The sequence below is a fragment of the Diabrotica undecimpunctata genome, chromosome 4 (genome assembly GCF_040954645.1).
Source record: "Diabrotica undecimpunctata isolate CICGRU chromosome 4, icDiaUnde3, whole genome shotgun sequence".
Lineage (NCBI taxonomy): Eukaryota > Metazoa > Arthropoda > Insecta > Coleoptera > Chrysomelidae > Diabrotica > Diabrotica undecimpunctata.
Window position 1 is genome coordinate 131,318,137 of NC_092806.1, and position 20,691 is coordinate 131,338,827.

Genomic DNA, 20,691 nt, shown 5'->3' on the forward strand with positions numbered 1-20,691 from the left:
TAAAGAAAATATGAAGGAACAAAGGAAAAACATTCGACAGAGTCGGAATATAAACAAAACGAAAGTAAAGCTTTGGGAAAAAACAGAACCCATCGAAATAAAATCAAACAGAACAGATATCTAAATTCGAAAATTAACAATAAGAATATAAAATAAATTTAAAATATCTAGAATAATATTTGGATATAAATATTTTTTATGCGAATAAAATAAGCTCAACTTTTAGTTTAAAATATGAAATACTATTTTTCAATTGTTTTTTTTTATTCGACATATTGGTCGGATTATTAGACATGCCTGTGATTCGTAACTGCATGCTACGATCGCTACGATACCTAAACCCCACTTTCGATTTTACAATCGATTTAACAGCTGCACATCGATCATGAAGAATCGGAATGAACTGAATCTCTCACATGTTGAAGCAGATTTTGTTATTATTCAACAATATAAAAAATATATTAGAAAAAGTGATTAATTTAAATATTTATGTGTTTCAATTAGTTAACAAACTAGTAAGTATACTTATCTTATATTAGATTTATATAATGTATTTAAAGTATGTAATTTAAAAATGTAAATACACCTAATACCAGTAGTGTCTACTAAACCGACTTTTTAGAATAAATTATATCCGTAAGCGTTCCTTCAATAATTAATATTTCTGGACTATAATAGTTTAATTTTTTAATTAATATTGTACAGCAATAAAAGTAATGTTTCGTGTTTTCCTTTCAGCGTCAGTATGAGATTCACTTCTGCACGGAAATTAAAATCTCTCGCTACAGTTGCTTTAGGCGGATATATCAGCTTCTCCGCTCTAACTTACTACAAAGATAGAAATGCCTTTTATAGAGATATGGTCATGCCTGTTGTTCATTTGTTAGATCCCGAAAAAGCGCACAACTTAGCTGTATTCATAAGTCAGTATAGATTGCTGCCTAAATCCAATTATGATGATCCACCATCTTTAAATGTAGTTATTTTTCAAAAAGAATTCACCAATCCTGTAGGTATAGCAGCTGGATTTGATAAAGATGCGAAAGCTGTGCTGGGACTTAAAGATATTGGATTTGGATTTGTTGAAATAGGCTCAGTGACTCCCAATCCTCAGCCGGGCAATGAGAAACCACGGGTTTTTAGACTTCTAGAAGATTCTGCAGTTATAAACAGATACGGTTTTAATAGTGAGGGTCATGATACTGTTCTACAAAGGATTCAACGTATAAGAAGTAGTAAGGAAAATGTGATCATAGGGGTAAACTTAGGTAAAAATAAAACATCAGATGATGCAGTAGGTGACTACGTACAAGGAATTGAAAAATTTGGACCTTTTTGTGATTATTTGGTAATAAATATTAGTAGCCCTAACACACCAGGACTTAGAAGCATGCAAAATAAGGACGTGTTAAAAGCACTTTTAAGCTCAACTATAACCGCTAGAAACAATTTAAAAATGGACAATAAACCACCTTTGTTACTAAAATTAGCACCGGATTTAAACACAGAAGAGAAAAAAGATATAGCTGAAGTGCTTAAACAAACAGGTTGTAGGGTAGATGGACTTATAATTAGTAACACAACAATAGATAGACCTGATTATTTGCTATCCATAAATAAGAAAGAGACTGGTGGATTGAGTGGCAAACCCTTAAAAGAAAAATCTACGGAAATGATTAAAGAAATGAAAAGATTGACTAACTTGCCCATTATAGGCGTAGGAGGCATTTTTACTGGTGCCGATGCTTACGAAAAAATCAAAGCTGGGGCAAATTTGGTTCAAATTTATACGTCTATGGTATACGAAGGCCCTGAGATTGTAAATCAAATCAAAAAAGACTTGGACAAGTTAGTTACTGCAGATGGGTTTAATAACATTACAGAGGCCGTTGGCAAGTCTGTTTAACCCTTAGGTAGATAAATGAGTCACATTTTTTAATTATTCTGAAGTTACACATGATATATTTGATTTAGAATCTTTTGTGTAACACTTTTCAGTTATTTTGTGCAGATATGCATAGAAGTCATAAAACATGTGAAAATATGTCTTTTTACATAAATAACCTTTATATTTAAGTGTATAATTTAAGAACGATTTGAAATGGGCTGTGCTTTATAAATGTATTTACTGATGGAAATGTTTTGTTTGTTGAGTCTTGTTTTAATTTTTTGAAAAATGTCAAATAAATCTTTTGTATTAATTTTATGTTAAATGTTATTAATAATTAATATTATAATAAATTAAATTTGTAACTTTCAATACTTTTTCATTAACTGTACATAGCTGGCCTGTGTACAGCAATATACTTATTGAAACTTCGATCAATGTACCCAAAATTTTCGAGTATATTTAATATGTAAAAAAAAATTAAAAGAGATTTTGATAAAAGGGTAACCTAAAGGGACATTTGATTGAAAAAGAGAAATAATCGTTTATAAATATATATTCATTAATTTTCAGTAAAAACTTTCCAATTGTAAATAACCATCTATAAACGATTATTGAATTTTAAAAATAAATATTTAAACATTTGTTTTAATTGATGCAATTTTATGTTGTTAATTAACTGCATGTAAATATTTTTGTTTTTAACTTATCATTAATATTCTTGGTTGTCTAGTAATTTCAGATCATATTTAAGGGGGGAGGGTAGAGTATTTTTGCGTTTTTTATTCGATAGTAAGCTCTTCAAGAGTATTCAGTTAAAATTTCAGAGCATTCGGAGCAAAATTAATGGAGTTATAGGTATTTATACGTCATCTAATTTACTTACCGTTGCACGACATCCGCGTCACAGCCCGTGAGGTCACATGATACCAACACGAAATATTTAGGCGGTAGGTGTGTTCTTTTTTAGAATAATTTTGTCGAGTACACTGGCATTACAGCCACTAGACATATTTTATTATATACGCGTAGAAATAATATTTAAAGATTTCCATTAATGTTAACTTAAAGAAATACACAATAATATGTTTCATTTAATTTGTATAAATGCATTATAAAGCGTTTTTATGAACAACATTTGTTCGGAACACACTGTAACTGTAATCGAACAAAGATGATATTTTGGCATAAATTGGTATTACTTATTTGACAGTTGCGGTGTTGACTAATGTTAATAAGTAATGAAAAAAGTGTTGTTTTTGTTTAAGTATTCCATTTTACATCTTTATACGACGCATACAAGCGGCTCAAATTGTTTTTAACAAGATTATTTTTTTAACTCTTGTTTTGCTTCTATTTATTTACCTTAAATATTAATTTATTTTGTTGTATAATTTACTTTTCCAATAATTATGTGACCTATTTGATTTAAATGGATTCAGGATTTTTTTATACTTTGGCAACTATTGTAACATGTTTTTTTTATAATTAATATATTAAATTATTTCTAATCCCTTTACCCCTGTGGATGATACGCCTATGGTCGTATTCACAAATGGGTTGTTAAATGTTATTGGGAGACCACCTCAAAATACGGAATAACCGACTTATTAAAAACGACGGTTTAGGTAATCCTCGGTTAATTCCTTCCGGCTCTAAGGCCGGGTTCCTTTATGATAAATTTGTTAAATATCGCGAAGGCACGTTGTCGTAATTTTTCTGAAGATAACGTAATTCCGGGGATTTTATATTTCATCACGTTCCTAGCTTGAAGGTACCGTTAGTTTCGGTGATCGTTAGAATCTTTTTACCTTCTTAGAAGTCCATCTAGGCTGGCTTATCATTTTTGGGGTGAAATACCCTCACTTTTTTTGGATAGTTTGGTAAAATTTTAGAGGAACCAATTTACTTCCCGGTGGGCATTCGTCAAGTAAAGGCGCTTTGCTCATTATCGTCTCTCTGTCACTTTATCTGTGCATTTTCTTTCTAAGTGTGTATACACTTGTATATTTGAGTTTTTTTATCTAATATATTAGATTAAATATTGGTATAGAGTACCTTTAATTTTAATTAACTTCAGTGCTTGATACAAGTAAAGTATTATAGTAAATTAAATTAACTTCAGTGAAATAGTGCAGCAGTCATCAGGAATTACTGTAAGTTACCATAATATTAGTATCTCCACTTATCTGGGCAATTAATATGGTATTCTATCATATTTTTTTTCAATCATCTGGGCGAATCTAAGTTCATCCATGTCTTCACCTGTAGTTGAGAGTAACTACTGATTTTTACATAATATTTTCCTACGAACTTTCCACCAGCTACTAAGAAATTTCAATAAACATAATTACGAACATTTAGTTCTCCATCATTAAATAACAGTGCGAGATAGATAATCAACTTAACCACGTGCGGTTTGGTTAAATTTTTATTTCGGTAACCTTTTTGTATTCTCGTAAATTTATATTTGATTAATTTTTGTTATTTGCTATAATTGTTATGCGTTTTTAACCCAGTGTCTCGAGCTATGCCATTAAACAGCAAAGAGAGACCTTTAATCAACCTTGGGTGAATTTTTTCTTACTATCAGGCTCTCTTCGCTGATAATTGAACCTGTTCATTATTATATTGTTGTATTTGTAAAGGTACTTTTTATTCATTTTACTGCTTATTTTTATGTGTACACCGCCATTTCATAGTTGATTGTGTATTTTTATTACTTGTATGTACATTTAGCTACCGACATCATTGTGCTGTCGAATATATTGTTTTTGTTTTATGCATGTATTTTATTTGTCGCCTCCTAACAAAATTTCCTGATATAACCATAACTCTGAATATTTACTTTTACCTTTAAATATTACTATATCTTTGACTAGTAGAAAGATCAGGCCGATTAAGTTTCGTAGGTAAGTAGGTGGACGGAGTCCACCTAATATATTTATTATTTGTTTATGTAGAGTGTTGACCAAATTTATTGAATAGTTAACTGTTGAGATCTTTCCTTATATTTGGTCTCAGAACCGAAATATCTTTCTTTATTTCTTTTCTTTTCTAAGGTTTCTTAATTTTCTCCTTAAACCCAAAAAAAAATAAGTGGCGCCCTGTTCCCTATCTTATCGTATCTTTGGTAATTTTACCCATCGATCTTTTTGTTTATTTCTGTATCTTTTCCAATATCTCTTATCCTATCTTTACTTATTTCGTCCGTTGGACCCATTCCCGGTTCCAAAAGCTAGTTTCGAACCCACGACTCGCTCTCCACCAACCATCTGGCTGCTGTCCGCAGTGTCTCCATTGGTGACCTTTCTAGCACCATCCAAAAAAGATTTCCGAGGTTACACTATGTCAACTTCGATCTCTGTCAATGATAATGACGTGCAGCGGTAAGTAAATTTGATGTACTGTACGAGTGAGTGAGTGAGCACGGTGAGCACTCCATCGAGTTAGAATCTATGGAGAAGGCATCACGTGACTAAAAACGACCTCACTTCGGCCATATCGTTAAGATTGTTTTGACACTTTTGACAGATCGTATATGTTTGTTTACGTTTGTTGTTTTTCGAATATTTTTCGTTTTATAATACTTTTATAGAAACTGTAATAATAATACTGTATATTGTGATAGTGCATAATAATGGTTTCTTGTTCTCAACGTAGTTGCAGTAGCAGAAGCAATGTTAATAAAAAAAAATCTTCAGGAATAACGTTCTAAAGGTATGTAAACAAAGTAATGGTCCGTACTTCAGAGAATAAATTAATAGTATTTGACTGTATTAATTTATCTTTATGTATAATATATCATGTTTTTAGGGTTTACCGCGGGATAAATAAATCATAGTTTATTAAAAATGTATTGCACATTTTTAGATTATGATTAAATCTTCTGAATAACTAGTCATATTTTTATAGTAGTTTTAATATTATTGAGTCCGGCCATGATCCCACCGTCATATTTGTATCATCGTTAGCCACGCCTACCTACGCCGTTCTACGAAAAAAAAATTCTTTTTTTTTTCTAAAATTTGAAAAAAAAACAATAAAATGAACCACATTTGACGTTGCAACCTAGGAAAACTCATAAACTATCGAAATATTTTTGGTTTTTTGTCAATCAATCATCCAGTTATAAGTTACGATGAATACCGCAAATTAACTTTTTTCGTCTTGGAAAATTAGCTGTTATTTTCTTAATGTTGAATATTTTTGTACCGCAGTTTCTAGCTATCTAGTTAAAATCCCGGCATGTGGGACGTACATACACGTCTAAAACCTTACGTCAAGGAAAATCGAATACAAACTAGACGTTGCGGTTATACGGTTCCTGAACCGTAACGTAAGCGTACCCAAGCTTGGTTGTTTTATAGGGTGTCTGAGTCGGACGGTTTTGTTCTGATTCCATTTAGAACTTCAAATTAAGCGGCCAAATAACCGCTTTAATGGCAGAAGATTTTTGTTTTCGTGTGGAATCTCTAATAACAGCTGTAGAGAAACGACCAATCCTTTACAACAAGAAGCATCGGGATTATAACAACAAAGAAGATAAAGAACAGGCATGGATGGACGTTTGTGCGGAAATCCTACCGCAGTGGTACGATTACGGCGAGGCAGAAAGAAATTCAAAGCGTAAGTCAATATGTATCCAATTTAAAAACATTTAATTATAAATTAAAGTGTTGATAATTTAGTGTCTAATGTTTATACTTGCATAAGTAGCCTTTAAAAGACTCGACTTGTATATTATGTGTATTGTGGTATTTACAAACTATGTAGGCATTGTTTATTGTTTCTCTTTCTAACTTGTTGAATTAACACTTTTTATTATTTAATTAAATTGTGTTTGGGTAAATTTTTAGTTATGGATGTTGCTACAAAACCGCAAACCGTGAGATTAATGTTTTGTAAATACCTATAATGCAAAATGCAATATTTAATCATAAGCATAGTATCAAAGAATATAGACGCATATATGCCTCTTTATTCTTTGATTATGCTTCTATATTCTTTGATACTATGTTAACTCTTGACAAATCATAATATAAGAGCTAATTTATGTAAATTAAGTAAATAAATATAGCCTAGTTGCGCCAGATTTAGGCAAATTAAAAGTTTCAATATTTGCTTAAGGTACCTAACTCATCAGTTTCAACGTGAAATCAGTTCATAATTAATTTTTTAGAATGACCATACTATGTATTCCTCTGCTATGTCCATATAGTTTGGTGCATTTGGTCCACATTAAAAATCTTCAGGATTAGTTAACTCTATTATACTTCCATTAAAAAAATTAAATTACTAGGTATACACAATTGTAAAAAACTTACTAAAAATGGAATGCTTTGAAAGCAGGAAGGATACAAGAGAAAATGTGCACAATGCTACAACAGTATTTTTCAAAACTCAAAATTTGAAAAGCATATTTGCCAACCTATCTTTTAACCATTTAACCCTGTTAAAGTATCTAAATTTTAATAGCAGTAGATGTCCAATATCATACTTCAAGGTAAAGTGCATGGGAAAAGAGGTCCAGGACGAAGAAGAATATCCTGGCTGCATAACCTGCTAAAATGGTTTAACTTAACCGCTACAGGACTTTTCAGGGCAGAAGTCAACAAAGTCAGAATAGCCATGTTAATGTCCAACATCCATACCGGATAGGCACCATAAGAAGAAGATGTTCAATACAAAGATATAGTTAAGAATTACTACAATATTAAAATTACATTATTACTGTCCTTAATGGAAATATATTATTAACATAACTATAACGATTCTTATGGTAATAATGGAAAGTATGTTTCTAGGTGAATTGCATCATTTATTGAGAATCATGTGTTATTGTACTGTCCATTGTGACACTTCTCCCTTTTTGGTGAATATTAACAACTCAGTAATATAAGCTACTCCTTTAATGTTCATTTTAGGGATTAGGAAAGTTTTTATTTATTAAAAAAGGGGAATGAACATGAATTGTCAAAAATGCATGCTTTAATTGAAAAGGAAAAGAAGAGGTGCCTTAAAACAGGTCTCTGTATTGCAGTCTTAATAGGTCTTAATTCCTAAAATACAGCTGAATACAAAAAAACCTGGATACCTTTACAAAGTTCATGAACCTATGATATATTTCTTCGTTTGGAATTCAGTCTCTCAGTGACACGCAACATCTGGAGTTCCATAGCCCTCTGAGTCACGTGAATCTTATTTACTACATTTTTTTCATATTGTGTGTGACCTACAACCGAGATTTTAAGAGTTATTTCTTCAATTGTCCATATTGTTAAAATGCTGCTTAAAAGAAGGGATATGACAAAATTATTTTTATTCTATCCTGTGCAATTATTGCTGTAAAAGATAATTTTTTAAATTTTTTACCAGTTACATTGTGCTAAAGGTAGTGTAGCAAACAGCTGCTGATTTTGTTGGCTCCCCATTTTCCTTGACCCTCATGCCATAGGTACATAAGTATAACCTTGTTTCCTAATATCGAATATATATTTCCGAATAACCTCATAAAAAATGCACTTATCTCTCTGCATGGGCCATGGTCACCTTTTGGGTGTCTAGCCACACGCATAACTCTTCAAAAAGTCCAATGTTTTATATTTAAAATCATTATTTCCTAGTTTGTCTTCTTTAGGGAGGTATTTCAGTGTCATGTATATTTTGCTTCCTTGACTATAGTTAACCATCCTTTTCTTTCTTTTGCTTGTTTTTCCCATTCTCTTATTTCTAGTTCTTTTAAATCCTGGTTAATACCATCAATCCATCTCTTTCTGGGCCTACCTCTCGGTCTCTTCCCGTTTAATTCTTTTCTAAGTACTGTTTTTGTATTTCTCTTAGGTATCCATCCCTTCTATATGTTCCAACCAACTCAGTCTTTTATTTCGGTTCAAACTTCCCCTTGTTCACAAGTCAAAGTCCATGTTTCTGATGCATGTGTTACTATGGGTCTCATCACTGTTATGTATATTTTTAATTTTGAGTTATTAGATTATAATTTTGACTTTATAATATTCTGTAGACTGTAGAAGCATTTGTCTCCAAGTCGCTATCGCTGTTACCGTATCACTGCTTTTATTTCCTTCTGTAACTATTGATCCTAAATATTTGAAAGGGTCTACTATTTCAATTTTTTGCCCGCTTGAAGATATATGAGTGCCTTTCATTTGTACATTTTCCCAAGTTGTTTTCATGTACTTTGTCTTTGAGACATTAACTTTAGACCCATAGTATGTGCCATTTTTTTAAAATATGCATAAATCTTTTCTAGGTCTTTTAATGTCCAGCTAATTATGTCTATATCATCTGCATAGGCTATGACTCGCTTGATCTATGTAAATATTGTACCTTCTCTATCCTGATAACTTGTTCCAATGCAAAATTAAAAAGTGTTGTGGATAAAGGGTCTCCTTGTGTTAAACCTTTGTTGATATTAAATTCATCAGACAGTTGATTTTGCATTCTTACTTTTGCTTTGGTGTTGGTTAGGCATAGGTTTACTAATCTGATTAGTACTTTTGGCACATTTATTTATTTATTTTGAAACTCTACAAAAACTACAAACTAATAGTAATTACATGTAAACTGTTAATTAAGAATATAAACATGCAATTAATAAAATAAATGAAAGAGAAGAAAAGGGTGTATATGTTTTATTAAACCCCTTAAACTTAGCGCTGATGAGCAAGCAATGTCTTAAGTCCACTGATTTTTACATTAAATATATCTACATGAGTCAGTCTATTAAATACGTCATTACAAATTATTAACATATCATTTACTGGTGACATGTTTCTATAGGAATTTGTAAAAAATAGATCTAGGTTGTTTATCCTTAACCTACTCTTAGGTACTCTAAAGTAAATAAGCTTAATTAAATCACAGTCTGTGTACTTAATACTGTTAACAATTAAGTATATAAACATAATGGCCTGTCACTGCATGTTTCTTCTAGTGACAAGTCACTGCAACTGAATGAATCTAGCATTACCCTGTATGAGACCATATATGGATATTCCTTATTTTTCCTTACATACAGAAATTTTAAAAATCATTTTTGAACTTTTTCAATCGTTGAAAGTCATCAGATCAGATGTTTGAAGCATATTCCATAATATGTGGTCTCACCAGGGCATTATAGAGTTTTATAATCGTGCTTATTCTGGAGTTATTGTTATTTCTAATAACAAAACCCAAAGCACGATAGGCTCCGTTAGTTATTTCACAAAAGTGTATATTGAACTTAATGTTTATTTGAAATGTAACTCCAAGATCCTTCATAACACTCACTCTCCCCACTTGATCACCATTCATATAATAATCCTCAATAACAGTAATAAGTTTTCGAGTATATGAAGCTACTGCACACTTTTAACATTAAGAGTCATTTTCGAATTGTTGAATCATTGAATACCTGACCTTAGATCATCCTGCAATTTAACTGCACCTTTCTTATTAGAGATTGCTTTAAAAAGTTTAAAATTATCTGCATACATTAACCTGATGCAATACAGCGCAAAATAAAGGGCAATGGTCAAAGTTTGCTCCACTGTGGAACTGCTTAGGATGACACATATTGGTGAGAAAAGCAATTACCTACTTTTACTGTATTCTTCCTATTTGACAAATAAGATTTTAATAAATTAAAAGCTTTTCTTGAGAAACCAAACTGTACCAGTTTATTTAAAAGAATACAGTGATTGACCTTGTCAAATGCTTTTTCGCAATCAGAATACAGAATGTCCAACTGCTCCCTTGCCGTAATAGCCTTAGTAACATGTTCGGAGAAAACAGAGATTTGTTACTGTTGATTTGTCACTTACAAAACCATGCTGGAATTTGCTAATTTTACTCTTAACATGCTTATATATCATCATAAGGGATGCCTTCAAAAACCTTAGCAATACTATTTAACAGGATGATAAAGATATAGTTTTGAATGCCATTTTTTTTAACTTTTTTATGTATTGGAGAAATTGTTGTCATTTTTAAGATATCCAGAAAATATACCTGTTCAATCTACATATTAAACAAAAACGCCAGAGGTTTAGCTAAGGGTTCTGCCAATCTCTTATAGATATAGGGTGATATTTTATCAGGACAAGAAGATTTTTTGGGTTTAAGTTTTTTAATACTATTTACAACATCCAGTTCTGTGATATATTTAAAGGTAAATGAACCCCACTCAGTACTGTGAGAGTGACAATGTGTGCAGTCAGATGTATCATACACTGATGCAAAATATTTGGCAAAGGCATTTGCAATATCAAATGGTGTATTAAACTTGGAGTTGTTTAATGTCATTTCTATGGAAATTCCACTACTTTTATATTTGGACTTAAAGAAAGTTCAGAATTTGTTTGAACTTCTAAAAATCATACGAATATGCTGAATTTTACGGAGATTGTCAATATTGGGACTTAAAAATATGCAAACAAGTTTACCACTCCTATCCCCTGGCTACCCCAAGCCCCCCCTCCCGCGCAGGGGAGGAAAAAACGGAAAAAATTGAAGAGGAAACGAGGAAATGTAGTTGAGGTAATTTTGAACAAAAATGTTTATTAGCACTTTTTGTGTAGAATGAGCCGTTCTAAAAGAAACAACGCTTGAAGCAACCGGCGATTTTGAATGTCTTTTACGCGCTCGAAATCAATTTTAAATAAAATTTGTAGGTCAAATCGACTCAATCAGCTAACGACTGGACTAACTTGGTTTTTACCTTTACCTGAACCCGCGATCACTGACCATGTTAGAAAAAATCTAACAAAATTTCATCAAACTCAAACAAAATTCGTAAAATAGTTTGCAAGGCAAAGCAGACGTTGATAAAGATGTTAGTAGAGACATGGGGAATCTAAAATTTGCATTCCACGACATGTCTCCTCAACTAAGTAGAAATCATTAGCGAATTGGTTTCTTGTACTCATACAGAGTAGATCCGAATAAAATGAAAAAGACAGTCAAGATTTGATTTCACGTACAAAGCGTCTATGTATCTGTTTATACGTATTTCGCCTTAATAAGGCTCATCAGAACAGCTATTCATAGGCGTTCTCAACGTGAAAAATAAATCTTTCCTGTCTTTAAGAAGCAACACTAAAATGGCTTCGAAACGAACGCAATAGCGACATCTGATAACAAAACCGTAAAATAGTTTCGAAACACAATTCAGATTTCTGCTTTAATCTGAGCCTTCTAAAAATTGCAAGGCAAAGCAGACGTTGATGAAGATGTTAATAGAGACATGGGGAATCTAAAATTTGCATTCCACGACATGTCTCCTCAACTAAGCAGAAATCATTAGCGAATTGGTTTCTTTGTCTCCCCCAAAACTATTTTACGGATTTATTATCAGATGTCGCTATTGCGTCCGTTTCGAAGCCATTTTAGTGTTGCTTCTTAAAGACAGAATAATTCTGGGGCTATTAGAGTTAACCTACTGCATTATTTTATATCTGTTCTACTACATCTAATTGTTTTCCAGGCTTCTTTACTTCTTGCTGTACCCATAAAATTTTCTACGTTATCGCAGGCTTTATTCCACATCTCATTTTTAGCTTTATTTACCTCTTTTTTTACTTCTTTGTTTAAGCTGTTGTACTGTTGTCGATAGTAAGGGTCCTTTGTTGCTAGCCATTTGTTATATATATTCTTCTTCTTCCCCACAAGATCTTCTATTTCTTTATTTCACCATTCATTTCTATTTTTTATGTTATCCATTTCTCCAATAGCTTCCATTACAGCTTCGTCAAGTGCTTTCATAATTTCGTTGTACGTATTAATTGGTGAGGAGTAACAAACATCGTGCAATTTCAGATTCAACCTCATTCGATACAGAAACTGGGTAGACTCATTTTCAAAACCTTGTAGATTATATCTCTTTGTTGAAATGTCTTGCAGTATCATTGTTCTTTCGTTTTCATTTTGTCGTTGGCTTCCTTTAAATGCAAATAGTAGTGATGGTTTAAGCAAATGGTGATCAGATCCACATTCTGCTCCTCGATGGACTCTAACGTTATTAACCTTTATTGTGGAGTTTTCTTTGCATAAACAGTAATCGATTATTGATTTCAAATTCCTCGTTGGCTGAATCCACGTGAATTTATGAATATCCTTGTGCTGATAATATCCATTCATTATCTTTAAATTCATATGATCACAGAAACTTATTAATCTCTCAACGTTTTTATTTATTTTTTCTTCTCCAAATGGACCGACCACTTTGCTATTTACTTTTCTTCCGGTTCTAGCATTTATGTCACCTAGTAGAATTACTTCCTTCCTAGTTCCAATACTCTCTACCAGGTCCGTCAATTCGTCGTAAAATTTATCCTTTACCTCGTCCTTTTCATCTTCAGAAGGTGCATATGCGCCCACTACCACTATGTCACGTCCTTTTAGCTTCATCTCAACTTTTATTAGCCTTTCGTTTATTTGTTCCCAGTTCTTAATATTTTGTGACAGCCTTTTCTTTATCAATATACTTACATCTGCTGCTGCTCTTCTGTCTTTTCCTACTCCACTATAGAAATGAACAAAATCTTTAAACTCGTCTGTCCCTTTCCCTTTCTTTTTTGTTTCTGTAAGGACTGTTACATCTAATTGAAATCTCTTAATTTCTTTCAACACCTCATCAAGCTTAGTCCGAATACCTTGCACATTCCATGTTCCAAAACTCATTAACCCTTTTTCGTAAGCTGGGTCGTTTCCATCGAAGACCGTCCGGCGTTTTCTTTCTAGGATTTTTTGCAATACAGTTTTTTTTTTCGTGTGATGGGGAGCAGGCCCATCGCCACAACTTCCAATCCTGGTGGACCGAGAAGATTTCTGTAGGGGCCTTCTACCCTTAGCCGAGTGGCCCCAGTTTTTGGGCGCTGGAGACTCGCCCTCACCCTTCTCATTCTGAGATAGGATTTGCTGACTATGTGTTAGTTGTTCTATACTTTGAGACGTTTCTTGGTATTTGTGATACCCACATATTATCGGCATCAGTAAGTACCCCAAGATCTAAGTCAGCCGTTTCACCCTCCTCCTTTCTCAACCGGGCTTGGGACCGACTTTGGCGTATTTTGGAGTATTTTTGTTTATTAGACATATATATTTCTTAATTTTTTGGATTTAATTTAAGGTTAAGGTTGGCCCAACGTGTACAGGGGCTATTAAATAAAATCTAACAGTTCAGTGATCTTGTTACACATGGGAAGGTCAGTGATTGTGGGTTAACGACATCTCTTTTACACGTTGTTGTAGTTATATAAGTTGTAGTTATATAATATTTACTTATTTTTTTATACTGAAATTTTCCTCATTTATAATAACACACATTTAGATGTCTTATGACAAAATATTACTAATACATTTTTATTTTTATTTATAGTGTTCCAAGTCCAAAAAAAATGGAGAAACTTGAGAGATAGCTTCCGGAAAGACTTAAACATTAGAAGAGAAATAAAGCCAGCAAGAAATTCTAGTAAAGTGAAACGTGAATATATTTACTATAGGTCCATGTTATTTTTGGAACCATATATTAAACGAGACGAGGGGGAATACAAGTCTTACCAAAAGCCAGATAATGAAGTAGATGAAGAGGAGGAGGAAGAAACACAAGAGGCTGAGGTACTTAAGTTTGAAAGCGAAGAGTCACAATATACAGACACTTCTGTGCCTGCTATAAGTAAAAAGAAAGCAAAACTCAATACCCAATTTGATAATCAATCTCCCGTGTTTGAGGTATGGGATGGATTTCAGAATGGAGATGTTAATGATGATAATAATTTTTATTTGCATAATGAAATAGATGGAGATAGATATTTTTTGTTATCGCTGATACCATCTTTTAGGAATCTTTCACAACAACAGAAATTGTCTGTTAGGGTAGAATTTTTACAAGTTTTACAAAAATATAGTAGTTTTACTCCCATGCAAGATCCTTTAAATGAGTCACGACCAGATTAGTTTGTTACACAATTTATAGAAATATACACTGCTCAGAAAATAAGGAAATATTTTCTTTCTCTGAACTGTCACTTCACTGATCGTACATATTTCTAGATCGCAATAAATATTTTTGTTTGACATGAACCATGAGGCGCCTGTTCTAGAGCGTAACACTTTGGATTGAAATCTTTCCATTATGGATAAGTTGGATTTTGCTTCTGTATCCCCACGGTTTGAGTATTCTGTTGTATACCAACAGTTTGTTACGAATAGACAACTTCGATGTTCTGCCCAGTATCCAATAATGTTTACGAAATTTTAAGTTCAATTTTTGGTGCTTTTTCCATATATGGGTTCTTCATGTCAAAGTTTTGTTCAGATCCATTCCAAGGTATTAAACGCTTTCAGCTTGTGGAATTGCTTTGTTATTTATTTATTTATTTTTAGTAATTTATTTAATACACAGGATAACCTTTTAACAGTTTAAATTACAATATCACAGTTAGGATTCAAAACTTGAAAATATAAAATCAATATCAAAAAGTTTAAAAAATAAACTAAAAATCTTACTAAAAATATAACAAGAACAAAATTCATCAATACCAATATACATATCACAAAACAAGAGATCTTTTTAACTGAGTTAAAGTTATAATGAAAATATCAAAATCGAAAACATTTAATAGCCCCATGTATGTATCCAATGGGTTGTGAATACCATAGGTTGTTATGTGGAAAGGGTTATTGAAAACATTGTGGTAACGTAGAGCTTGATGGGGAACATTAAAGTTAATATGGCTTAACAGGTTTGGACAATCAATAAATCCATGTATGATCTTATATATAGTTCCTGATATATCACGACGGTTCTGGAGTGAGGGTAAAGATAATTGTTTAAAACGATACGGGAATAATCATGATGTTCAATAATAGTGTTAAAATGGTAAACACAATATCTCAAAAATGTATGCTGGACTCTTTCTATGGTACCAATCTACCAATATTGTTCTGAAAATAGGGTGACCAAATAACTGAACAGTATTCCAAAATAGTTCGAACTAAGCAACAATACAGTGATGAGTGTCTTACAACCCGGCAAAATAGCGGAAAGGATAGAAGACAGATTAAGTTGTGAGAGAGTATGAGATAAAGCTAGTTCTTAGACGTGGCTATTTGACTTCAGTCATAATTATACGGATGACCTCGAAAATATTTTATTTTAATAATTTCTGATGTTAGAATAAATGATTGAATAAATTAAGATATATTATAGTAAAAAACATTAATTAGTAGCGATTTTAAATTATAAATCTTTAAGTTTATTTAATAATAAAAATAACTCAACTAAAATATTTGACTAAAATAAAGGTAGGTAAGTTCATTCCAAAAACAATTATTGTATGTGGAATTGGTGTTATAGTTAGATACGTGGTCTATTGACAAGAAGATTGGGGTTCAATTCACACCAAGGATAAAATTTTTGTTTTACTCAATCAAAAAATAATAGAAAATATGATACATATTAGGTAACAAGTTTTCGAAAAACTCATTATTTACAATTTATTCTTATTCCAATGTTATAAAATAGAAATACCAAATAATTCAAATTCAATTCCAGTTTTACAGTCTTCAGTTGTGAATGCAAAATAATCCGGTGAAGACTGTTTAATGTCAAATCCATCACTAAAATCTCAGTGTTAATATCAATTCCTCTGTACAGGTAATGATTTTCAAAACAATTGACAACATTGTAATGGATGCGCGCCAACAGCTGCCTGCTTTACAGCTAACCAAATCATCAAGCCATCAAATAATAACATATCGAGAAGTGTTTTTGCACTCTAAACAGAAACTTTTTATTGAAAAAACAATTCGTGAAAATGGTTTTAACGGTCGAGGAAAAAGTGCAAATTGTTGTCTGGCATATGAATGGATTATCAGACAACATGATTAGACAACAATTTGTAAATATGTTTCCAAGCACGATCAACAATTCAGTCTATTATACGTAATTTTTTTACTTATGGATCCGTGTTCGCTCCAAGAGGAGTTCGCAGGGAGGTAAATCCAGATTTGGAACTAAGGGACACTTTGATTTGTGCAAGTCTTGAGCAAAATCCTACCCAATCAACATCTCGTCTCGGAGAACAATATGGAATTTCAAGATTTAGAGTAGGAAAAATTTTGAAAAGACATGGACACCGTCCCTATAAACTTCATAAATCCAACAAACAATTCCCTGGGGATCAATATAGACGTTTAGAATTTTGTTAAACTGCAATGGAAATGTCACATCAATGTGAACATTTTTTAGAGAACGTTTTGTTCACCGATGAATGTACGTTTTCATTATATAAACGTTACAATTCAATGAATGCTCGTTATTGGTCTCGAGGAAATCCTCGTCAGATTTATGTCGCTCGTACCCAGCGTCCTCGAAAAGTAAATGTTTGGGGAGGCATAATAGGGAATCATGTCATTGGTCCATTTTTTATAGACGGTATGTTGACTGGGCGGAAATACTTGGAACTTCTGCAAAATCAAATTGTCCCAGCCCTTCGTAATTTACCAATACCTTTCGATTCCATATGGTTTCAACGCGATGGTTGTCCTGCACATAATTCTCGCATCGTCAGTGAATATCTCAGTGCGACTTTTCCTAATCGATTGATTAGTGGCCACGGAGATATTTTTTGGCCTGCAAGATCACCTGATCTGGCACCTTGTGATTTTTTTATGTGGCGATATATCAAGTCCAAACTATATGGAATTGAAGACGATAGGCCTAATTCCCTCCAAGAATTAAGAGAAAAGATCTCTGATTCAATGAGAGGTATTAGTCCAGAAACATTAACTAATGTTAGACGAAACTTTTATAATAGATTGGGTTATTGTTCTGCTGCTAATGGAGGCTTATTCGAACATTTTTTGTAAATACATTTCATTAGAATAAAATACGTTTATTTAGAATATTTTTATAGAATTTCTACCTATTTAAACATTTTCTGTAAGTACATTTATTTAGAACGTTCTTTTATGTGTGAAGAATTTTTACTTTATTTTCGAAAGTAAGACATTGTTTTTTCAATAAGATTTTCATGTCTTACTATAAACACTTCTAATAAAGACTGAAATAAATGTTTAGTGATTTAAAGCAAAACGATATAATATCTGTATAATTTCAAATTTTAATTTTTAAAAAAGTAAAACCTTGGGAATCGTACTCTGAGCGCCTGCATCAGAACATCGTGCCTTGAACTCTGATCCATCAGACTTTTATGATCCTTTAGTGACAGTTTGGGTTATTGTTCTGCTGCTAATGAAGGCTTATTTGAACATATTATAAATACGTTTATTTACAATATTTTTTTTTATTTTTGTAGAATATTTACTTATTTAAACATTCATTAACCGTTCTTTTAATTTTGAAGAATTTTTACTTTATTTTCGAAAGTACGACGATACTGTTTTTTCAATAAGATATTTATGTTTAACTTTAAACACTTCTAACACTAGTAACGACTGACATAAATGTTTAGTGATTCAAAGCAAAACAATCTCTGGATAATTTCAAATTATTAGGAAAAAATCATTTGTTTTGAACTCTAATCGACTTCGGCGTCTGTGTCGCAGTGTCGAATTCTTACCACTAATCCACGAAGGATTGATAATTATTCCGTGACAAGAGTGTATGAAACTCCTCAAATCGTAGTAGAAATTATTCTTGGTTAATAATTTAAAACTTTAGATTAAATAATCACTATTAATTAAATTATTTTATTCACACTTTTGCTTTATTGTGGTCAATCAGTTTTTACTTTATGCGAAATTAAAAAATGGAAATACGTCACACATACGACGTTACACATAATAATTATGACCGAGGTGATTTAGCTCGAAGCTAACGTCTAAAGGTGTGAGACTATCGATAGTGGTAATGTAATGTAATGTAAATTATAGGTTTCTAATGATTATTTCCCACCTCTACGAGTTTCATCTCTTTTTATTTCACAAGGTAACTGTGTTTTCTATCTCTTACGTTAAAAAGCCGGGTGGTAAGACACTCATCACTGTATACTAATCTTGTTGAGTCAGTGGAAAAATACTTGCAATTCCTAGCAAGGAGACCAAGAAGTTAAGATGCGTTTATTGAAATAAGAGTTTATATGGTCACAGAAAGTAAGCTCATCAAAAAGTACACATAAATCCCGAATAGAAGAAACATAATTTAGTGACTGATTATTAATAGTGTAGCTTGTTTCAATTCTATTAACTCTTCAAGAAAAACTTATAAAACATTTTTTTACATTTAAGTGGAGTTTGTTCTGATTGCACCAATTTTGTAATCTCTGTCTAAGTCATCTTGCAACAAGGCTTGATCTTTTAAGTTATCTACAACTTTCCAAATTTTCAAGTGATCTGCCAACATTAGACATTTGCTATTTAGGAAACAGGAAGTAATGTCGTTAACGAAGATATTAAAAAGAAGTGGAGAAGTGTCCCTCCTTGGGGAACTCCAGATGTTACTGAGATACTGTCAGACATATGACAACCTAACTTGACTCTTTGACTTCTACAGAGTTTTAATCCATTCAACAAACCTGACATGAAAGACTACTTTAATTAATTTGCCCAAAACTATTTTTAGATCTACACAGATTGATAGCAAACCAAGTTTGTTGCAGTGGATTTTTTGCTATGAAAACCATGTGATTGAGATATTAAGCCTTTACATAACCAAGAAAGTTACTTTGCTATAAGACGGTCGAAGAGCTTAGAGATTGCAGATTGTATACAAATGCTACTATAATGTTAAATATTGTCTTCCTGACCATTTTTAAATATAGGAACAACATAACTTTCTTTCCATGAAGAAAGAAACGTTGAGGTTTCCAGAGATCTATTAAACAATTTAACAACGGCATTACAAGGGTACAGACACACTTTTTTAATAAAAAATTGGCACTCCATCTGGGCCAGCAGTAAGCTTATTGGGCAGCTCATTTATGCCATTAAAAATATCAGTTATGGTAATCTTAGAAGGACAAATATGTGTACTAAAGTTGCTATTTAACGGATGGATAGGTATGTAAATGTTGTTATTTGGTGAATACACAGTTTGGAGGAAGTTCCTAAATAAATTAGCTATGTCTTGACCATTTGTTGCAGATTGGACTTGATAAAATAAGGAGTAGGTAGGTTATGTCTAGATCGCTTATCGTTGATGTACTCCCACAATGATTTTAGTCCATTTTTTAGGCCAGATCTTTGATATAGTTGCTAAAGCGACTTTCAGACAGTTGTTTACATTCAGCTCTTAGGTTGGAAAATCTAATATAGTCATGGGAACTCATATAGGGCTTGAATATGCTTTCAAAACGGGAAAAGTTTTTAGAAAAATAAAGCAGCAAAATTTTGTTTTGATAACCTAACGTCTATTCTATATTAGGCGATATTTTGCAACATTTTGTAAAGATGATATGTTGTGATTTAGATTCATTGATCTTTATGTGTCATCGTCCACTTTTCAATGTTCTTAATATGTCTTTGAAGAGATTCTGTTGCTGTTACAGGATTATTATCTCTGACTAATATAGCAGTGTCGTCTGCGAATGTTGTAGTCGTTACATTTTCATTTGTTGGTACATACATCGTGCGTAAATATCAAATATAATATAGGACACAGAACACTACCTTGATTTGAATCACATTCATTTGCTGTATGTCCAATAGAGATACATAGAGAAAATATATTTGTTTTTATTCTGACCTACACAGTTATCATTATAAAATATGATATTTTGTTTTCGTTTATTTTCTGAACCGTTTTCAAATACTAAAAAACACAAGTAGCGATTTCATTC

The 20,691-nt window shown here is 32.2% G+C and overlaps 2 protein-coding genes across 2 annotated transcripts; both read left to right on the forward strand.

Annotated features, from left to right (window-relative positions):
• The first annotated feature begins 375 nt into the window (after nucleotides 1–375).
• On the forward strand, nucleotides 376–2,260 carry Dhod (dihydroorotate dehydrogenase 2). The gene is made up of 2 exons (XM_072530277.1): nucleotides 376–515; nucleotides 739–2,260. The coding sequence occupies exon 2, from the start codon at nucleotides 746–748 to the stop codon at nucleotides 1,904–1,906; it is 1,161 nt and encodes a 386-aa protein (XP_072386378.1). The 5' UTR covers nucleotides 376–515; nucleotides 739–745; the 3' UTR covers nucleotides 1,907–2,260.
• Nucleotides 2,261–6,195: 3,935 nt separating this feature from the next.
• LOC140440037 (uncharacterized) lies at nucleotides 6,196–15,244 on the forward strand. Its single transcript, XM_072530278.1, has 2 exons — nucleotides 6,196–6,517; nucleotides 14,268–15,244. The coding sequence occupies exons 1-2, from the start codon at nucleotides 6,331–6,333 to the stop codon at nucleotides 14,843–14,845; spliced, it is 765 nt and encodes a 254-aa protein (XP_072386379.1). The 5' UTR covers nucleotides 6,196–6,330; the 3' UTR covers nucleotides 14,846–15,244.
• The last annotated feature ends 5,447 nt before the right edge of the window (nucleotides 15,245–20,691 follow it).